The sequence below is a fragment of the Erpetoichthys calabaricus genome, chromosome 1 (assembly GCF_900747795.2).
Source record: "Erpetoichthys calabaricus chromosome 1, fErpCal1.3, whole genome shotgun sequence".
NCBI classification, from domain to species: domain Eukaryota; kingdom Metazoa; phylum Chordata; class Cladistia; order Polypteriformes; family Polypteridae; genus Erpetoichthys; species Erpetoichthys calabaricus.
This window is the reverse complement of record NC_041394.2, coordinates 316,813,193-316,829,547: the sequence shown is the minus strand read 5'-3', so window position 1 is coordinate 316,829,547 and position 16,355 is coordinate 316,813,193. Positions and strand designations below refer to the sequence as shown.

Sequence of the window (16,355 nt, the reverse complement as noted above, 5' to 3'; positions counted from 1 at the left end):
AAAATGGACATGAGCTTATATGAGCTTAGCTCTTTGCTACACAAATTAGCTTGATAGACTGAATGTTTTTATTTACATATGAAATGTGACAAACAAGAGGAGACCAATCTGCACTTGAGTCTACTATAGAGATTTTAATCACTAAACCTACTGTTCAAACATCCACTTTTTTGTTAAGTTTTAAGTTTGAAAACATACAATGTGATGTAGTGTTATTTCTTTAAAATCAAGGTGTTAAAATCACATTTAGTGTAATTTTTTGTAGTTACAGTATATTGTTGCCAATTTTCACTGGTCAATGCCAAGAGAGGTATAAAACATCTTTAGAATACGTAAATCATGTTAATTAATTTAAGCTTCACACTGGTGGATGTCTTCTGCTAAGGCATTACTAAATATTTGTACTAAACTGGGAGACAAAACAGCAGATCAAAGAACAAAATGTTCCTAAACAACATATGGTTGAAAAGCTTTGGCAGACATTGGAATTTAATAAAAAAAATTGATAAATGCTTTGTCTTAGAAAGTCAATATATAGGAGGATAATATATTCAGGGATAAATGGTCGCCAGGCAGGAAAACAAATCATGGGACAGGCCTTAGTATATACACAAGAAGGAGAATAAAACACACACTGGCAGTGGAGATGGCACTGCTACGGACCACTAAGTTCAGTAATTATGCTGGTTGTCCTGGAAGGGCAACAAGCAGGAGAGAGTACACTGTAATCTGGGATGAAACATCTACTGTTTCCTTAGGATGCCTCATGCAAGGACAACCAAAATGCCCGCTACTCCTTGTTGAGATAAGCAAGTTGGTAGAGGGCAGTACCTGGTTGCTGGAATTGAATCATGTTGTGTGTATGAAGATGGGGATCCAAAAGGACTGTCAGAAAAACAGTCTTTTATCTCTGGCCTTTCACGTGGGAACATTGTCCTGGAGCAGAAGGAGAGGCACTTTGTGGCTTTTTTGAGTAAGGTAGACAGGGTGATCCCAAATAGACTATCATTTATAGACTATAAACAAACTCAGGGTGCAGTGGCCTCAGTTGCTCAGAACATTGTAGTTTGTTGGTCCAAATAACATATAAGTCCATTCTTGACCTCTTAATTGAGTAATTAAGTACAGGAAGGTTACAAGGACCACACTGTGCCTCTAGAATGTCTACTAGCATGACACAAAAACTCCACAATTTATTCCATGCTTTATGCTAATGTTGGTGGCTGGTGCTTAAACATTGGCAGCATGCGTTCTTCTCTTTGGCATTACCAGCAGCTTTTAATACTCTTGACAACACGCTTTGCATGCTCCTTCTCTTTCTCTCTAGCTTGTTCTACTTTAACACAGACATGAAGTGAGTGATAAAGTAGCTTGATTCTGACTTCTTCTGTTTGTTTTTAGCCCTTTCACTTCTAAAGGCAGAAATGTGAATAAAGTAAAAGGACTTTTAACAGTGGATGGGGTGAACTTTACTCCGCTCAATAGGGCCTATTTACGCATGCTTTCTCGCTCCCACTGTGCTAGAACAAATAGTATGTCACTTTTTAGTTCACATGTGTAGCTCTTACTCCACATACGCCAAGCAAATGCTATGAACGGACCACCTTACAAATTTTTATCACTCCTTTGCAGAGGGATTCTACATACTCTAAAATGGAGGTAACTAAAACAGCACAAAAAGCCATGTTGACGTTCTTGTAGGAAAGGAGGAAAAAAAAAAAAAAACACATAATCTGCTTTTATGAAAATTAAAATGTTGAACAATATACCATTGCACAGAACCAGCTTACTGATGTGCCTAGTACCAGAATATACAAACCAGCTGTAAGTAACACTATCAGTGCTTAAAATGGTTAAAGCACCATATGCTCACTGACTTCAATACCTGCTATAAATGATGGTTAACATTGCTCATTTGCTCATAATATTCTGTCCTTTACCCGAGAAAGGTCTGACACTTTTTTCTCTTAGTCTGAAGCTTCATACTATACGGCAGCATCTCAGTCTCACAAAGTTACACATTTTCTCTACTTTCTATGCTCGCTGCTTGACAATAACCTCAATTATACTTCCTTGCCTGTGTCATAAAAGTGCAACCGCCAGTGGAGAAGAGCACTTACTGGATTAATATGTTCTAATCATGTGTGTCATAAGAGCATGCAAAACAGGTAGGGACTAGGGATACTCAGATTGATCGGCTGCCAATCTAATCGGCCGATTTACACTAAAAAAGACTTGATTGGTGATCTGTAAATTGGCTGATCACAAAAAAAAATCTTTTTAGTACCTGCTTTTCTAAGCTTTCTGTTAATTTAGTTGTAATGCTCCTTTATACAAGGTATTATGGTAGTACAGTAATCCCTCCTCCATCGCGGGGGTTGCGTTCCAGACCCCCCCGCGAAAGGTGAAAATCCGTGAAGTAGAAACCATATGTTTATATGGTTTTTATATTGTCATGCTTGGGTCACAGATTTGCACAGAAACACAGGAGGTTGTAGAGAGACAGGAACGTTATTCAAACACTGCAAACAAACATTTGTCTCTTTTTCAAAAGTTTAAACTGTGCTCCATGACAAGACAGAGATGACAGTTCCGTCTCACAATTAAAAGAATGCAAACATATCTTCCTCTTCAAAGGAGTGTGCGTCAGAGAGAGAGAGAGAGAGAGAGAGAGAAAAAAGCAAACAGTCAAAAATCAATAGGGCTGTTTGGCTTTTAAGTATGTGAAGCACCACCGGACAAAGTAGCTGCAAAGAAGGGAGCAAGCATTTTTCAGCATTTTTTAGAGGAGCGTCCGTATCCTCTAGGCCAGTGTGCGAACAGCCCCTCTGCTCACACCCCCTCCCGTCAGGAGCAGAGAATGTCAGAGCGAGCGAGAGAGAGAGGAAAGCAAACAATCAAAAATCAATATGTGCTGTTTGATCTTTTAAGTATGCGAAGCACCATGCGGGAAGCATATCGCTTGCAAAGCAGCCACATGTAAGCCCAGCAAAGAAGGGAGCAGTGTGAAGGTAATCTTTCAGCGTTTTTTGAGGTGCGGCCGTGTCCTCTAGGAGTGCGAACAGCCCCCGTGCTCACAATATATTTGAGGAGTTTTATTTAATACATAATACGCGCTGTGGTTGGGTAGCTTCTCAGCCATCTGCCAATAGCGTCCCTTGTATGAAATCAACTGGGCAAACCAACTGAGGAAGCATGTACCAGAAATTAAAAGACTCATTGTCCGCAGAAATCCGCGAACCAGCAAAAAATCTGCGATATATATTTAAATATGCTTACATATAAAATCTGCAATGGAGTGAAGCCGCGAAAGTCGAAGCGCGATATAGTGAGGGATTACTGTAGTGCACTTTTTTTTTTTGCAGCAAAATTCCTACAGCGTAAACAAAGAGCAGCAAGTCATGGCTTATTTTACAAGAGAGCTAAGCCTTTACATTTCAGAAAGTGCAGCAATAAACTGAGTAAACAGAATTGGCGGAGTTGTCCTGTGCAATAAAAAAAAAAACGGCAAAAAGCCTCTTAAATTAATTCAGACCTTTTCATTTTGTCCTTTAAATTAGAACAGACACCTTTGAATTTAGACAGCGAGCTTTTTTAAATGAGACAGCTTACATTTTTAATTGGAAAATGATAAAGACAAATTTGAAATTGCTGTTTAGTAAACAATAGGCTTATTAGCTTAAGAGCAAATGCATTTTTACTTATAAACATGATAAGCATGTTAGTCTTGTGTCTTCTTGATGAACAACTTATGAACGTTTGCATCATTTTTAAAGATTTATACTGTGTTTATTATTTGATAGTGTGTGTAACACAGCAAATATTTTGGTAAGAAACAAGTACTACATAATTAAAATGATAATCAGTATTTACAATTACACTTCAAGAATTACAAATGTCTAGCTGATACACTGAAGGGAAAAAAAACAACTGTATAAATATAGTAAATGTACATTTTAACTGCAAAAAGCTATAGTGCAATTAATGATTTGAAATTATTAAAACATATAAATGAATATTTACATTTAAGCAGCGTTTAATTGCCAATATCAATTAATTGTGTGAACCTTGTTTCAGACAGGTACATTACAGAAAAAATTAAACAACATGACAACTTGTAATTATGAGAAGTATTTTATTTTCTTTTATTCCACATGTATTATGGATACGTATTTTTGTACGTAATTATTACTTAATGTGTGTATTTTAAGAAAATTGTATTTAATTTTAGTATTTTTATGGTTACTGAACAAAAAGCCTACAGAATTTCATTTTGTTAATTAAAAATGAAGTTAACACTAGTCTATAGTCTATAGTTTAATTATAAAAATATACTTTGATATAAGACATAAGACTTCTTTGCGTCTGGTTATGCAGATGCTTAGTGTAAAAAGTTTTCTAAAGGGATATAAAAAAAAATTAGAATCGGCTGATCAAGAAACAAGAAATCGGTATCAGCCTTAAAAAAAAACCTGATCTGAGCATCCCTATTAGGGACCAGCCAGGAAGGCTTGCAACACCTATTTAACACTAGAATTACCACTTTAAATCGCTTCTTAAATCCGTTCGTACCTCTCCGCCAGCGTCTTTTGTCTTCCAAATGTGCAGATAAAGACAAGCTGCAAGCAGCCGGCTATTCCATCCCCCCACCGACTTAGAATGTGCACGAACTTCTCCCAGCTCATGCCTTGATTGATTATTTGGGAGTGAAGTTGAGTTTTAGAGTGGAAAAAATAGATCGTTATTTGGAACACACGCATTTCATGTGTGTTCCGTTTCTACAGTAATCTGTGTAAACGTATTTTTAAAACAGAAACGTTTTTCATATCCTAGTAAAAAATGACAAAATGTAGGCATAAACTATATAATGTATGAAGCCTGAAGTCCAAATATAAAAGAAACACTTTCACAAAAGGTACAAATAGAACAAGTGCGCTTTTATTCAAAAATATAACTGCAGAAAAAAAAGCCGCCTTAGTGTGCGACATTGACACACATTTACTATGACTGCCGCCGTGGCGCAACAGTATCAATTGCTGACTGGGAATCAAAAGGTCACGAGTTCGATCCTGCACGACTCCCTTTTGAGAAGTGAGCTGCTCTTATTCTTACTATTTTAGAATAAAAACATACATTTTATTTCAGTCTGTAACAGCCGGTGTAATTTATGACACTTGTAAAGCTTAGCTTTTTTTTTTTATTCACTTTTCATTCTCTCAGTCGCATTCAGGATCCTTCCCCCCCATTTGAAACTGCTGTTTTCACATAAAGACGCGCTATAGCTCTGCAGTGTATCACGATACATACTATCGCCCCCCCAACCAGGGATCTGACACACAAACGCTGGTGAATCTGCCTTCTTCGTATATCTCAACGTCACTTGATTTTCTTTTTATCAAGTTATGGTCCATGATGTCAAAAAAAAAAAAAAAAAAACCAGAGACATAGGTATGTATGAAATTTGGAATTATTCATTTTATGACCTGTATAGTGCATTTCGGAAAAGTTTGTGGCATGGATGCAACATTATTCATATCATTCATATTCATTTGCATAACATCTTGCGCTTTGTAATTAGTGAACGCGTGTTTTTTTCCCCTGATCTTGCCAGTTCCCACATGTTGCTGTATGCTGTTTCTTTTGTACTCTAGGACATGCAGAGGAAAGAATAGTACAGAACAGTAACTTCAGCGCTATATGCAATCATCAGACACTTCCCATCTGACACTGCTGTTTTCACATAAAGACGCGCTATAGATCTGCAGTGTACTTGTGACTGCATTCTCGTACCAATGCTTGCGAACTGAAGTGTCTGCGTGCACTTTTCGTGGCATTACATGTTTATTTTTTGTATCTAAATGGTGCCATCTTTTGCCTTTATGCCTGGTGCAGCTGTGCTGTTCTTATTTTGGACTGGATGTTTCTTGTGGGGAGGGCTTCTGTTCTCTTTCTCCGATATAGAATCCTCATCTGGGCTCTCTTCTGTGTCTGTCTCGTCATCTTCCTCGATATCAAAAATAAGTTCCTCGCCACCGTCTGAGTCGCAATCATCCATTTCTTGCAGCAGAGCCAAAGCCTCCGAAGGGGACAACCTCCTCTTTTGTGACAGAGCTGTGGCCATTGCGGTGTCTGTTTGCTCGAAATAATAATGAAGCACAACTGATTCACCTATGTTTGTGTGTCAGGTTTTATCTCGCCACATCAGAGAATTCCACATCAGAGAATTCCCTGTAATTTGCAGCTCTATTCATTATCTCAAAACACCACTCACATTCACAGTAATTCCCAGTTATGTCCACCACTCACGCCCATAATCATACAGAACTGATTCCACATCAGAGAATTTCCAGTTTCAGCATAAATTCACACCCGATCTGACGCTGTTCGTTTTCAAATAATATTGCATTAGTGCAAGGATGTTTTCACATATATTGTCTCTTTCTTTCAGGTGTGTAATGGAAACCTCAGCATAGACAGAAGTGTGTACATTGTAGCAGGTACACACGTTGTAAATGTTTGAAAGATGATCCTTGCATGTGTGTGAACTGTTAACTGTTAACATTTGAATCTGATGATTGCATATAGCACTGTCTTATTCACTGCGCTTATTCAGTGCGCCCAAGAACATGCAGGTGGCCAGTTGCTGTGTGCTACGACATACTGGTGGTGATCAACGCACATATTAAAAAAAGAAAGAAAAATATATGTTACGTTTTGAAGAAATCATTTTATGACGCGAATAGTACCAATCAGAAAACATCGTTGAAGTAATGCAATATTATTTGAAAACGAACAGCGTCAGATTGGGTGTGAATTTATACTGCCGCTGTTAGAGTCAGATCAGAAGCTGAATAAGCTCCTGTTCTGACTCTAAGTAAAAAGCATGAATTAATCAACAGAAATAACTGCGATCGACATTTTAAACTTAACGATTTACAGTGTATATCAATTTATAAATTTTATGTCCGTTTGAGGTTAAAAAGAAAAAAAAAATTACACTTTCTTCCCAGCGGGGAATCGAACTCAAGTCTCGGAGGCACAGCAGGGCTGCTGCACTCTGAGTCAGAAAATCTTAGCATTATGCCACAGAAGGTGTTGTACTGTTCTTGAACCTTTTGTGAAAGTGTTCAATTGATCTTTGGACTTCAGGCTTCACACATTACAGTATATAGTTTATGCCTATATTTTGTAACATTTATTACTAAAATATGAAAAAGTTTCTGTTTTAACAATATGTTTACACAGATTACTGTAGAAACGGAACACACATGAAATGCGTGTGTTCCAAATAACGATCTATTATTTCCACTCTAAAACTCCAGCAGTTCAGTCACTCCCAGATAATCAAACAAGGCATGAGCTGGGAAAACTTAGTGAACGTTCTGCGACAGTGGGGGATGGAATAGCCGGCTGCTTGCTGCTCGTCTTAATCGGCACATTTAGAAGACAAAAGAAGCTGGCGGAGAGGTGAGAATGGTTTTAAGGTGGGCCGGATCTACAAGTTTTTTCGTAGACTCTGGTAATTCTAGTGTTGTTAATCAAAGTCTGTCAGAAGTCTCTTTGTTGTTACACTTCATTTGATTCAGCTGAACACATCTGATTTATAGAATTGACCTACAATTTGACAAGGAGGCTATGTTGTAACTTTGTTTTCTTCATAAAGCGCATTGTAATTTGGGATGCAGGTAGGAAGGGGTGGAGCTTACATACAATTTTTTTTTCCCCACTAACAAGTTGCTCAAATGTTTAAGCATTTTTCTACTCATCTTTAGTATTCATTCTCATAAGTTAAATGATCAAAAATGCATATTTGCCACATGGCAAAATATAGTGGCATGCAAAGTTTGGGCACCCTTGCTTAAAAGGTCTATTACTGTGAATAGTTAAGTAAGCAGAAGATGAACAGTTCACCAAAAGGCACAACGTTAAAGATAAAACATTTCTTTATATTTTTAGCAAGATCACATTTTTATTTCTATCATTCACAGGTAAAAAATATCCAAAAAATGAAAAGGGCCTGAAGTAACAGTTTGGGCACCCACCATGGTCGTTACTTAGTAAGATTTCCACTGGCACATATCAGAGCTTGTAAATGCTTTTTGTAGCCAGCTAGGAGTCTTTCAGTTCTTACTTGGGGTATTTTTGCCCAATCATCCTAGCAAAAGGCTTCTAATTGAGTGAGATTCTTGGGCCATCTTCCATGCACTGCTCTTTTGAGGTCTACCTACAGATTTCCAATGATGTTTAGGTCAGGGGACTTTGAGGGCCATGGCAAAATCATCAACTTGCTCCTCTTGAGGTATTCCATTGTAGATTTTGAGGTGTGTTTTGGAACATTACTTTGTTGTAGGACCCATCCTCTTTTTAACTTCAACATTTTTACAGATAATGTGATGTTTGCTTCCAGAATTTGCTGGTGTTTATTTAAACCCATTCTTTCCTCTATCAATAATATGGTCCCTGTAACACTGGCTGCAACAGAAAGCCCAAAACCTGATCAATCTACTCCCATGCTTAATAGCTGAAGAGGTATCCTTTTCCTGGATTTCAGCACCTTTTTTCTTTCAAAAATACCTTTGCACATTGCAGCCATAAAGTTCTATTTTGACTTCATCAGTCCACAGGACTTGTTTCCAAAATGCATCAGGCGTGTTTAGATGTGCATTTGCAAACTTCAGGTGCTGAATTTTGTGGCTAGGACGCAGGAAAGGTTTTCTTCTGCTGACCCTACCATGAAGGTCATATTTGTTCAGGTGTCATTGCACAGTATAACAGTGCACCACCACTCCAGAGTCTGAAATCTTCCTGAAGGTCTTTTGCAGTCAAACAGGTTTTAAGTTTCCTTTCTAGCAATCCAATGAGTAGTTCTTTCAAAAATTTTTCTTGGCCTTCCTAGACCTCAATAGTTCCTGTTAACTACGGTTTCTTAATAACATTACGAACTGAGGAAAAAGCTACCTGAAAATGCTTTGCAATCTTGTTGAAGCCTTCTCCTGCTTTGTAAGCATCAATTCTTTTATTTTGCAGAGTGCTAGGCAGCTGCTTAGAGGAGCCCATGGCTGCTGATTGCTGGGACAAGGTTTGAGGAGTCCGAGAATTTATACAGCTTTGCAATTTGCATCACCTGGGGTTTCCTAATGAAGACTGAGAACAATATACTAATCTTGCATAAAATGCTGAAAAGAAATGTTCCATCTTTAACTTTATGCCTTTTGGTGATCAGTTCATCTTCTGTTAACTTAACTATTCACTTAGCTATTCACAGCAAGGTTATTATAGTTAACGGAAACTAAAATCAAAACTGAAACTATTATTAAAAAAACATTTTCGTAAACTGAAATAAAATAAATAACAAAACTGAAATGAAAAACTAAAACTAAACGAAACTATTAAAGTAGCTGGAAAGACTAATTGAAATAAAATAATAATTTACTAAACATAATTTTAGTTTTTGAATTAATTTTCTTGCTGTTAGTTTTTAACTCTTATAACATTACACTCTATAACTAAAAGCCATCCACCACGTGCCGCCCGCACGTATTCATCCAGTGATCGGCAGCTGGTGACGGAGGGCGAATGTTCACAAAGCATTTGCAGTGACAGAGCAAGCTGAATACGGGCGCGGAAAGCGTGTGAAATAGAAAGTGCCGCCTTTTTTTGCACTTGTTGTATATCAAGATGTAATTCAAACGCCTGAAATCAGAATGTGCTGCTCAACAAAACCTTTACCGTATGGACAGAAAAATCACAAATGAGTAACATTTCAGTTTATTTCTCAGGTGCTTGTTTTTTGTTGCCATTAATTTACCTGCCACTTCACTCGAAGTATACAAAGTATAGAGAAAGTATAGTAATCATTAAAAAAATTCAACCTTGACATTTTGATGAATCTGGATATTTTAGAACACCCCGAGTCCGAAAATACCGTTTTTTGGAATGATGTATGTGTGTGTGTATAAACAGGATATCTCAAAAAACGTAACTAGATAGATGATGAAATTTGGCATGTGGTTGTTACACCAAAACTGTAGATCTGTATTAACATTTTATGGCCAAATCTATTAACCGGAAGTGGTACTTTATCCGAACACATAGTCGATTTTTTTTTTTATTCATGCAGATGCAGAGTCCGATTTATTCAACTTTACTTTTATAATAATTGTTCAATATATTATTAATTTGACGTTGATGGTTCTTTAATGTACATAATATAATCATTGTCTTGCGGTTTACTCCTTAAATATCCATCCCCATATCTGAGTACACGAGAAAGTCTAGGGGACACCACTCCCAATTTTTGAAAATAAAACGGCACTGATCAAGAGACTGACTAGGTCATCATACAAGATCGGCTGACCAATCACTTTTCCTTTTAAAACGTCATTTAACAACGAAGCGATACAAACCTTGTAAAATTTCTGAATTGGCAATGTCTCTACTGAACTACAGGTAGGTGGTGGAAGAGAGTCTGCCAAGTGGTGAAAAGCTAAACATACTAATTTGTTTTTGTATTTATGCTATATTTATTAATTTATCTTTTTTAGTTCATATTCACAGCTCACAATACCTGATACTGTGCAAATAATCCAGTAGCAGAATTATGCTTTAAAATATCTGTTTTTTCAATGTTTCTCTCTGTCTCAAATCAGATAGTTGAAATATCATATTCTTTTTGTTCTTTTTGTAAGGCCCTTCTCCCCCGATCGCTCAGTTTAGATGGCCGGCCAGCTCTAGGAAGTGTCCTGGCGGTTTTGAACTTCTTCCACTTACGGATGATGGAGGCCACTGTGCTCATTGGGACCTTCAAAGCAGCAGACATTTTTCTGTAACCTTCTCCAGATTTGTGCCTCGAGACAATCCTGTCTCAGAGGTCTACAGACAATTCCTTTGACTTCATGCTTGGTTTGTGCTCTGACATGAACTGCCAACTGTGGGACCTTATATAGACAGGTGTGTGCTTTTCCAAATCATGTCCAATCAACTGAATTTACCACAGGTGGACTCCAATTAAGCTGCAGAAACATCTCAAGGATGATCAGGGGAAACAGGATGCACCTGAGCTCAATTTTGAGCTTCATGGCAAAGGCTGTGAATACTTATGTACATGTGCTTTCTCAATTTTTTTATTTTTAATAAATTTTCAAAAACCTCAAGTAAACGTTTTTTACGTTGTCATTATGGGGTGTTGTGTGTAGAATTCTGAGGAAAAAAATAAATTTAATCCATTTTGGAATAAGGCTGTAACATAACAAAATGTGGAAAAAGTGATGCACTGTGAATACTTTCCGGATGCACTGTGTATCACCTTGGTCTGTAGGCACTGTCTGCATGTTCAAATATTTAGAAAATTCAACAAGTTCCACTGGGCGTACTCACTTTTTCACATGACTGTATAGCTGCCTTTGGCCACTGGTATTTTCAGTTTAGGGTTGGGAAGTAATATGGGGTGATGGTTGAACTGGCAGGACAAGGACATAACAGCATAGAGAATATGTGAGAAAGAGAATGGGATCTTTAAAGCTACAAGTTATCAAAAAGTGACATTATCAAGGACACTGACCAATGCATCACTTCAGACGCTTTGGATGTTAGATCCCACTATGTGAACTCACATTGTTTAGGCTGTGCCTTTGATCCACCTTCCAGCCTTCTTCATGGATGCTCATGGGACTAAATTTTGCTTCCTGCTGTCTTTTCAGGGTTTATCATCAGTATCACCAAAATCAAAATCATCCAGTCTTGCTACAGGACCACTATTACTTTAAACTATTGACATATTGTGTTGTTCTGAAGAACTTGGTGTTCTTTCCAAGAGATGTAATTCTGCACCCTTATCTTTCACAACTCTAATTGTTTGACTAGTGGCAGGCAGTGTATCCTTCCATTCATGCCCCTGGGCAGCATTTGGGAGATGGTCTACTTGGCAACCCATTTGACAGTTCGGGCCAAATGATATTTAGTTTTTACTAGACTCACTTTAATTTTCCTTGTTCATCTTTACTCTTTTACTTGCAACTCCAGTAAGTGTTAACGGCATGTAGCATCTCTCTTTGACCATTTTCCTCCAACCCTATGTACTCACTGTTTCATTCCATTTCACCCGAGAAGAAGCCTGTGTTGAAAAAAAACAAGCTCAAATATGTCTCACAGAAATAAGGATTAATTTGTAATTCTTCATGCAAAACTGAGACACTTGGACAGAACTTGATTTATGCCTAGTGCCTGATTCTTAACCATAACTGCAAGAGTTTTATAGTTTTTTTCTGACCAGGCCCACAATCACGAGTTCACACCATACTGTAACAATGACATGATTCTATCAAAGTTCAGCTACAATCCTTTTAGTGAAAAATTAAGCAAAATCAATCCATGCTGAGTTGTCCTACCTAGCATTAAACTTTACAGCTGTTGGTCCCAGAGAGCTATAGCTTCTTATTTATTGTGAACTTTCATTTTAAAGCTCAAGGCTTCTTCTGCTGCCCGTAATTCAGAGAATCAGCTTAGTTTAATAGCAAAAATCATTTTAACATAAAAATACAGAGACATGAAAATTAACACTTTAAGATTTAAAGTGAAATTAAAATCATATTATTCAACATTTCCCCCTTTCATCCATTTTGGATGAATTATAGTTTCTTATTTGGAAAAAATGAAAGGTCAGAGTCTGTGCAAACATAACTAAGCAAGAGTACTATGAGAATAACAATAATGCCTATAATGAACACAAAGTTTCTGTATCTACCTCCCTCTTCTCTGTTTTTTTTTTAAACCATTCAACAAGTCTAAGTATAGTCACTGAGTCTAATTTCATTCAGGGTCTAACAATCTCTCCGCACTGGTTTCCCCCATCTTCAGAAACAATATTTTCATGATACATTTGTTACAGAAAACTGTGTGTTACATTTGTTACAGAAAACAGCTCCACCTTTTGTTTGACCTCAACATAAAATTTTTTATAGGTTGTCTCAACTGCATTTTGTGAATATGAGATCTTTTCATGTTCAGCTATTTGTGTAGGTGCATAACATGCACAGCTCAGTGAGGAAGTGGCCCCAAACAAATGTACATACATCCGATACTCCACCAGATCTTCACAAAGATTTCTAGTTGTCCGCCAAAGAAAACGCAAAAGGTCTGAATCTTGTACTGGAACCCTCTATTGATAAAATGTTGACTCAATGTCAGCAACCATTTCTACAGACAGGTTCTTAATTCTGTGTTGAAACAACGAGTGCTAGACAATGAAGGACTGCAAACTATTTTGTGTGAGGTTGAAGCTATTCTTAACGATAGAGCAGTAACTATTATAGCAGATGATGCAAATGACCCTGAACCATTAACTCCAAACCACCTACTGTTAATGAAAAGGCAGGCATCTATTGCATCTAATGTTTTCAGCAAAGATCTGTACTCAAATAGACAAATTCAGTATATGGCAAATTTGTTGTGGCAAAAATGGACAAATGAATATTTGCCAGATTTCTAGGAACATCATAAATGGTATAGACTAAATAGGAACTTTATACCAAGTCATATTTTATTAGGGTTAGGGGATATTGTATTATTAGTTGATTCCACAGCTTTGAAACTCCTGTACGATGGGAAAGTATGCATTGTCTGTTGAGGGATCTGTGGTGATATCTGGAAGGTTGCTGGTTCAAATCTTGTTACTGTCAGAAGGGATCCTCCTCTGTTAGGCCCTTGAGCAATGCCCTTAACCTGAAAACTGCTCCAGGAGCTCTGTACGATGGCTGACATAAACTCTGACCTGCAGAGGTCATGTGAAAAGAACAACTTCCCTTTGGGGATTATTAAAGTATATCAAATGGAAAATCATAAATTAAAACAAAAAGTGGTACCTTGGCAAGGAGTACTACAAAACTGTTTTTATTTTTAGAAGCACCCTAATAGATCAATGCACTGATTTGTCAAAATAAACGGATTGGGTTATGATGTTCAGTATTTGTTGAAAGAATATGTGGCTGTAGGTTTTTGTTCCAACCAGATGCACGATCGGTGATAATAATTGAGAACAACTGATCTCATTTAATTAGCTGGTCTTTTTTACTCTTCTCTTATTCTGCATTCAAAAAAACACAACAGTATGGTTATTACATTTACAAGACATTTAGAAATACATCCAGTTTTTTCAAAAGCTATAAATGCTTAACTCTCTTTTGCTGTGTCCTTATTATTTTCCCCTTTTCCTGTGTAGTTTGCTCCCTCCATTTAACACTAATAGTGACAATTAACAACAACCAGAATAATGAAAGCTGCAACTACTTTAGAGTCAGGCCCACTAATTAGTAAATAATCAATTAAATAATCAGAACACCTGGAAAAGCAGAATGAAAATTCGGTTGAAAATACTAGACTTAAAAAAACCTACCTATTCCCCATATAACAGCTTATTATACTTTAATAAAAATCTACTAAACTTAGTTTTGTAAATTCTACATTGACTCCAAGAACTCACTTAATTAGGCTAAGAGTCCAATGAAAAATGGAAGTTGGTTGGAACAAAAACCTGCAACAACAGTTGGTCCTCAGGACCAAGTTTGGGAACCACTGGTATAGAACGTGGTTAAGTTTGGTAATTGATTAGGGACAGATACATAAGAGCAGTAATATAAATGAACATTTTCATTTCAATTAGTGTGGATTTAAATATTAGTAAACAAAGCATTTGTAACATTCTGATGTCTCAATGAGAATTTGTCCGACATGGGCAATATGCATTTGAAATGTGGACATGAAAAACATACATGAGCAATACCCATCAAAACTTGAAAGATCTCTTATAGAATAGAATGCCTTTTATTGTCACTATACACATGTACAATGAGATTAAAAGCAGCTTGTGGGTTAGTGTGGAAATACAGAGGTCCAAATTTGATCTACAGCACAAAATCATTTTTTCAGCAAGTTTTAAATGGGCAAATAACTAAATAACAATCTCTGTAAACTTTGTACAGCTAGCATTAACGGTTCAAAAGTTCTGGCTTCTGCAACATTCATTTCATAAGGAGCACTCTTTTTTGTAAAAAAACAAAATACAAAAACACCATCCCCTTGTTAAAGCCTCCTTATCTCACAAACTAATGAAGATACAAAGCTCAAATTGCGCACAGCAGTTTTTGGATACAACAACGCGATTTCCATACAGTGTGACGTAAATCAGAGCTGATCAGTCGGGAGGGAGGCCTCAATTGACTTCACGTGGACGGACCGTTCAAATGACACACCCCGTGCCAGCACACGAGCATTCGTGGCCTTAATCGCTCACCGCTCTAACAAAGGCTTCTCCAAAATAAACTGTTTTGAGACACACGTGACGATACAGCGTTAGGCACAGAATTTTCATCTAATAACCATGCTGGACATTGCCATTGAGATACAAAACGTCCAAAGAGGGTCGGCCTCCAAATACAGCCCACCTGACTCGACTCCGCAGCTCCCGGGTAAAAGGGAGATGCATTTCATTCAAGGGTCGTTTTTAAAAAAAATTAACCTAAAGAGAAAACCGCCCTGCAGCTATGAGTGTGTCTCCGAGGGGTTTATCATCGGTTGGCTGCCCTAACTGTCTACCTGCTCCCGTTGCCCCTAAACTACAGCTACGCTGCTTCCTTAATGAAGCCTGCTCGGCCTCGCCGTTTCCATTTTAGCCTCCTTCGAAAACATACACCTTTCTCGGAATAAAAAACGTATTTACCACCGTGTCACAAACGGGCTACAAATGCCACCGGAGGGAATGGGTGCACTTATACGCGAACGCAAGCACTTACAGCGTCAGGAGGCTCTTGGGCATCTTGCTTGTTTAGGCTTTAGGACTCCAAGGGACCGTCTTAAAAATTGACAGCTTTCAACACTTATCGCGTACTGTAAAATAAGATGTGAGACAATGAGAATTGCAGCCCTTACAGATAATAAAACAAAATACTGCGTCAATGTTTACCACTACTCTATTCACTTCGCTAAAACCACGAACATGTGTTTTACATTATACATCTTTGGGGACTTGTATGTCCATCTCTGACACGCATGCGCTTGACTTTCATAGCCAGGCCTCCGAACGTTTACATCATTTCTAGGCAACGAGCTCAGCTGATGACAGGATAGGGGCCGGTCTATCTTTACTCTAAAGTGCTACGTTTTAATCTCTGTCTGAAAGTCCGACTAGCCCAGCTCTGTGAATATTAAGCAACTTGACCACCAGAATAATTAGGTGGTTCGTGCCTGAAACGTAGTAATGCGAGTCTGTGGATGCTACATCTCTGCAATTATATCGGCAAACTAGTCACTTCGGAATTGGAAGATGTTACAGTGCATCCGGAAAGTATTCACAGCGCATCACT

The 16,355-nt window shown here is 37.7% G+C and overlaps 1 protein-coding gene across 2 annotated transcripts in view; it reads right to left on the bottom strand.

The window, feature by feature from the left end:
• amn1 (antagonist of mitotic exit network 1 homolog (S. cerevisiae)) overlaps positions 1 to 16,021 on the bottom strand; it is a 60,943-nt gene extending 44,922 nt beyond the window's left edge. Inside the window, exon 1 of one of the 2 annotated variants that reach the window (XM_028817786.2) lies at positions 15,786 to 16,021. In XM_028817786.2, the coding sequence (XP_028673619.1) occupies positions 15,786 to 15,808 (23 nt within the window). In that variant the 5' untranslated portion in view covers positions 15,809 to 16,021. Of the gene's footprint in view, positions 1 to 15,588; positions 15,643 to 15,785 lie in introns of those variants that run through there. The other variant, XM_051929161.1, reaches the window with a different exon arrangement.
• Between the last annotated feature and the right edge of the window lie 334 nt (positions 16,022 to 16,355).